The sequence below is a fragment of the Aedes aegypti genome, chromosome 2, assembly GCF_002204515.2.
Source record: "Aedes aegypti strain LVP_AGWG chromosome 2, AaegL5.0 Primary Assembly, whole genome shotgun sequence".
In the NCBI taxonomy this organism is placed as follows: domain Eukaryota; kingdom Metazoa; phylum Arthropoda; class Insecta; order Diptera; family Culicidae; genus Aedes; species Aedes aegypti.
Window position 1 is genome coordinate 269,259,794 of NC_035108.1, and position 6,000 is coordinate 269,265,793.

General features: G+C 34.4%; 1 protein-coding gene across 1 annotated transcript in view; it reads right to left on the reverse strand.

Moving 5' to 3' along the window:
- Window positions 1–5,728, reverse strand: part of LOC5565811 (nucleolar protein 4) — a 226,164-nt gene extending 220,436 nt beyond the window's left edge. Inside the window, exons 1-2 of the mRNA XM_021839570.1 lie at window positions 5,171–5,728; window positions 4,805–4,958 (exon numbers count right to left, since the gene is read on the reverse strand). Of these exons, the coding sequence (XP_021695262.1) occupies window positions 4,805–4,958; window positions 5,171–5,728 (712 nt within the window). The remainder of the gene's footprint in view (window positions 1–4,804; window positions 4,959–5,170) is intronic.
- Window positions 5,729–6,000: the final 272 nt, after the last annotated feature.

Here is a 6,000-nt window from a genome sequence, read left to right on the forward strand (position 1 = left end):
ACTGTGTTTCGTGCGCAGCAACATCGTAAAATTTTATCAAATGGATTGTTTTTTTTTTTAATTTAATTATTTATCAGTGTTTTCATGTTATAGAAATATCTTCTGGAAGTACAAATGAGTTGGAACACTGAAATATCGTGATTATGACATCAATATCTGCCTGAAATGTATTGATCGTTGAATGTCGCTCCGAAATTTAACTATTTGCGAAGAATTAAAATAATCACTGTTTCAGTTAGAGTTTCCAAATTTCCCGGGATTTGATTTCCCGGGAAACGGGAAATAAAATTACCATATCCCGGGAATTCCCGGGATCCCGGGAAATTCTAAAAAGCGTGAAAATTAAGCAAATTTGGTTAAATTTTCTTTTCAAATTATTCGTATTTCGTGTAGGGTCGGCGTTCCCTTAGTAGACAGTCCCCTATAGTCGCACTAGTGGCTTTTTGCGTCCGTTTTGCTATAAATCGTTGCAAAATATTTTTTGACATGAAGCTCAGGAACTATTTATATAAGTACCATTGACACACTATTCGATTGTGTTAAAAAAAATGATCTAAATATAGTTTTGCTTATTATTTAAGCTCCCTTGTATCTATAGCAAACCTATTGTTCCTATAGTATCAATACCAACAGAAACTCTTTTTTTTTTTTTCATAAAACAAAATAATTAAATAAATTCGGACTTCTTCTTATTTTAATTGAAGGCTTTTGATCCACACTTTTAAGGAAAAATATAATAGTTTTGTAAAAAAAATACGGTTTTGATTTGTATTTAACTTTGTACTATAGGTGTTCCTATAGTAGCACAAATGACAATAAATACAAAAATTTGAGTTTTCATTTTTTTTTTCACAAAACTGAGATAAATAGCTTTCGGTTGACGTAAAAATAATGCCACTGGCTTTATATTTCGATTTTACTCGAACATTTATTCTTAGTTATGCGGCTTCAAAATTCAATATGTACATGGTACATCGACCCTATATGTATTTTATACCAGTAAATTTATTGGTAATTTCTTTTCTCTGTGAGTAATTTGTTCATGTTTCTCTAAAAAATGTTAGCACCATTTCAAACGCTAGGCTTCAAAACAACAAAGTTTATATCATTAAGCAAAAATCCACGTGGAGTTTTAAATAAATTATTCTTGATAAATCGTTTAGAATAAAATCCAACTAGAGTCTATATATTAAAAATTGTGGCTGTTACATCCATGAAATCTTTATGAGTATTTATAAGTATGAATTGAGTAGTTCATAGAAAAAGTTCCTCGAAAATTCCTTTATTTTATATAGCATATTTTTTTTCGTCAAAAACGATGTCCATTTTATGAACCACTATTTCATTTCGAAAAACAAAAAAAATCAGCCCCGAAATATAACTAGCGACGTAGTGAGTTCATTGGTTAGAATTATATGAAAAGTGAATTGTGCGATATTTTTTGTTTGGAAATAGATAGTAAATTCTTTTTTTCATAAACCTCCCTGGGAAGTATGGAAATCCCGGGAAATACGGGAATCCCGGGAAAAATAAAATCATTTCCCGGGAAACGGGAATCTCGGGAAATCTCAATTCCCGGGAAATGTTCCCGGGAATGGAAACTCTAGTTTCAGTACACCTTTGGGGAAACTGAATAGGCTTCATGGCAATGGGGATGAGACTTTGAAGACAATTCGAGGGAAAAAAATAGAAAATTTATGTAAACTTGACGATGAATGATGTGTTTACATATTTTTTCTCATAGCTCTTCAATTTTTTGGTTTAATCGTTCTTTTAAGTGGGTTTATCATACTTGTGAAACATCTTAGATATCTTTTTGTCTTGTTTGCATCGTTTTTAATCAATATTTTTCAGTTGTGAATGGTTTTGAAATCATATTCTCGAAAACAAGTTATTTTAATTACAGTGACCCAATGTCACCCCCTCTATGGGGTGAGATTGGGTCATTTTTCATTCACTTGTGGTGCCGCTGTGAATAAATATTTTTCTTTAATGTTTTGAACAGTTGTTAAGGTGATTATAGAACGAAGCCACATCTCAAATTTTCAAGAGCACAAGACTTGAGAACTAAACAGCGCTCCGCGTTAAAAATCTATCCCATTGATCACCACCAGCAAGCAAGCAAGTTGATTGGTTTTCTACGCGATCTGTTGTCACATACTCTCGTCTTGTGCACTTGGAAATTCAAAGTTTGGCTTCGTTTTATAATCACCTTAATGTACCATCAAAGTACATACATACCAAATTTGAAGTTTATTGGAGTTAAATTGCGATAGTTATTCAATAAATAATTCGTTTACATCCCTTTTTGACCCATTGTCACCCCCAACGACGGTATCTGGTATAAAAATCTGTTATTCTGTTAACTAGCAATTTTTCAATTTTTTTATTGAACACAGATAGAGTGCATATTAGGCAATAATAACAGGGATTATTTGCGTCACCCCGATTTATGAATTGGTACAATTTTGGCCACCTTCAGGAAGTTTAGGAATTATTATTTGATTCAACATAGTTGAAGGAATATCTGAATTTTTTTGGATATTGTCCTTCAAAATACTAGCCGGAAAATCATCAGGTCCATTACTTGTTTTAGTATCTATTTATTTTATTCTTAGAAAAACTTCATTTACATTTGTAGGTTGAAGAAAAATAGCGTGATTTAGGTGACGCATATTATCAAGAGGATTCGAGTCTGTTTGGCTTGGAACGATATCAGCTAGTTTTAGTCAAACAGTTGAGAAATACTCATTTAGCGCTTAACATGCTTCGATTTTATCATTTGTTTGGATACCATCGACATTTAGGTTTTTGATATTTTTTTTGTTTCGAACGTCTCATAATTTCATTCAAGTTTTTCCACAACTTAGAACTACTAGTAGGTGTTTCAAAATTCCCCACAAATATTGATCACTAGGATTGTATTTACATTTTTTATATATTTATTTTTAAGTTTTATGAGTTGCCAAAGATCGACAGTGAGTCATGGACAGTATTTGGACTTACAATTTACAATTTCAACTTTTTCCATCGTTCGAGATAACATTTCACTATATGTTTTAGTTATGGCTAACAAAGAACAATTAACATCATCAAACCAAAAAAACTGATTCAAATAATTATTAAACATCGACCCTAGTTTGCGTTTGTCCACAATTTTTTGTGTGAGTGTTACACGGTCTTTTACACAAGATAACATGAAAGATGAGATAAAAAACAGATGGTCGCTAACTTCAGTGTAAATTATATCATGACGAAAATTGGGTGAGTCATTCTTTTTGCTCATAAAATGATCTAGAATATTATTGCTTGCTGAACGTGTGAATTTGAAAATACAAAATTGATAATTAGAAAGTAGTCCAAATACAATGTAGGTGAATATGGGAAGAACTATGGAGAAATTTGGAAAAATGTCCCAAACACGTTGGTAGTGTAACCCGACTAGAACCACATAACAAAATTATAACAATTCTTATCAGCAGCAGTTAAAAATAATAGAAGTTGATAAAATTTTGTGATCAAAATGGCTTTGTTCTCAACTTGTTATATTTTCAGAAACACATTTATAACAATATTTGTTATATTTTTGACATCGCATTTATAAGTTTGTTCCAAATAACATCCGATGTCATAAACAGTAACATAGTTTTTAATAATTTTCTTATTTCTGAACATCCTTCCAACACATTATGTAATAATTTTGATATAATCGTAACAGAGTTTGTTATATTTTAGTTTAATTTGGTGCAAATTTTGTTATAATTTTGGTTATTTTAACTACTAACGGTACATGTTTTATAACAACTGGTGATATAAAAAAAAATCATATCAGGGGAACACATTCTGTTATAATCTTGTTTCTTCCGTCTGGTCGGGAATGCAAGTACATACTTATCATCTGATAGTGAAAACTCATTTTTAAAACCTCAATAAGGGAAGATTCCGAACAAACAAATTGTTTTTGAGCTAATTCTGTCCCGGAGTTTGCAAAAGCTTGCTGGGCTATAATCCCATATAGAGCTAGCAAATAAATTCTTTTTTCTCAACCGTCAGATTGAATTGCTCCACGTCAAAAATGCAGATGGGACTGAATTTTGATTCACGGCAGTATAATTCTAGACTTCTTTCTAAAACATGTGCTCAAAGTTTATCGTGTATAAACCATGTATCAAATTTTGTTTTTGGAATGTGTAGATAGTCTGAACTAAATTTCTCGCAACAGTCCCTATGCTATACAATACAATACTTCGCAGCTATCAAAGCCAAAACACTACATAGCATAGGGCAAACGCTCCCTTAGTGGAGGTAGCTCCAATAGTGGAGGTAGTGTGTTTTGGCATGTTTCGGGCTAATAAATGATTATGTGATATTTTTCTATTATGTACCATGCGAAAATGATACAAGTAATCGAATAATATTCATGAAATTTAACCGTAAAACTATTTAAAACAATTATTTTGCTTAATTTTTTTGCTCCTTTGCACCTATAGTGGTGCATCAGTACCCATAGTGGAGGGTCCCATAAGAAATCAATGGATTGCGCCACTAAAGGAACCATTCTTAAAACATACCTCCACTAAAGGAACCGTGTTCCTATTATTGGTGCAAGGCTTTTTGTAGGGAAATTCAAAAGAATCGTGATTTTTATACATTTGAATGATAGAAGGATTTAAGATCTATCGAATGATACGTAAAAATCATATATTTCATGATTTTAACACCATGTTTTAGCAGTTTTACCTTAGGTGCACCACTAATGGTACACTTGCCCTACTACATCGCACAAAAAAAAACATTCAATTACCTTTGGTCTTCACCCAGAATCTGAACTTGGAACTATCCGGGTTATTCATTTCCTGGCCCTTGAGGGCTTTGATAATCCTGGCTTGCTTCTTCAGGGTAATGGTTTTCGTTTTCGCTCGATCGCCATATGTTCGAATCACCCACGGTTGAAAAATCTACGACGATGCATTGCGAAAGAATATAAACAAATAAGTACATCACGTCACAACACAATATCGATGCCGTTCCATATAAATTCAACGGCAGACTGAGACAAACGATAAATATACGGCAAAAACTCCTACGTCGTGCAATAGTAATAAAAAACAAGCAGAAGCAAAAGCAAAACACCGAAAGCACTTGAACTGAATAATGAAAGTCTATTTACTTCGAACATCTGATCACGTGTGTAGTCGTATTTCGGTCGTTTCCGCCGTGGCGAATCAAGCTCGTCATCACCACCACCTCCGCTATCCGGCACTTCCGGCTGTCTCACCGACCTGTTGTTGCCGCTGCTGTCCCGTGTCCCTCGGCTAGCAAACGGCGAACATTCATTCAAATCAGCTGTTCTGAACGACGAGCTCAACGACTTTTCACTTTTATGCTGCGTACACTGTTCTTTCCGTGTGCCGTCACGACCACCCACAACGAAAGGATTTTCCCCCTCACCACCCACCACTCCGCCCGAAACCACACTCGTTTGTCTTCGTTCCGAGTTCGACACCAAGGACAACAACGACGATGACGAAGAACAGGATGAAAGCGATGATTCTTTGCGCTTTCGTTTGTTACGGTAGTGTTGCTCTTGAAGCGTTTGGTGCCGTCGGAGAAAGTTCGGTTGTAAACTAAAATTTTCCAACACATTTTCACTGAATAGAGCCGTAGAGGGCGACGTCGATAAATGCGGTGTTTTATCCGTATTGGTGAAAGTTTCTGACGAAAGCATTTTTCGCAAAGTCGATTCCGTTCGATTTGCGCCAAAAATATTCAAATGACCGTGTGTCTCCATCCGAGTGTCGCGAAATTCCTCTACCGATGAAAATTGACCACCCAATGATTCAAATCTATTCATCTGATCTGAATTTGTTCCGAACATCAACAATCTTCAAACAAACCACCCACAACATTAAAAACTAAAATTTTTGAAAACTGGTAAACGTAACACAAAACACAACGAACGAACAAAACTTAAAAGCGACCGTTCTAGACTCTAAAGAC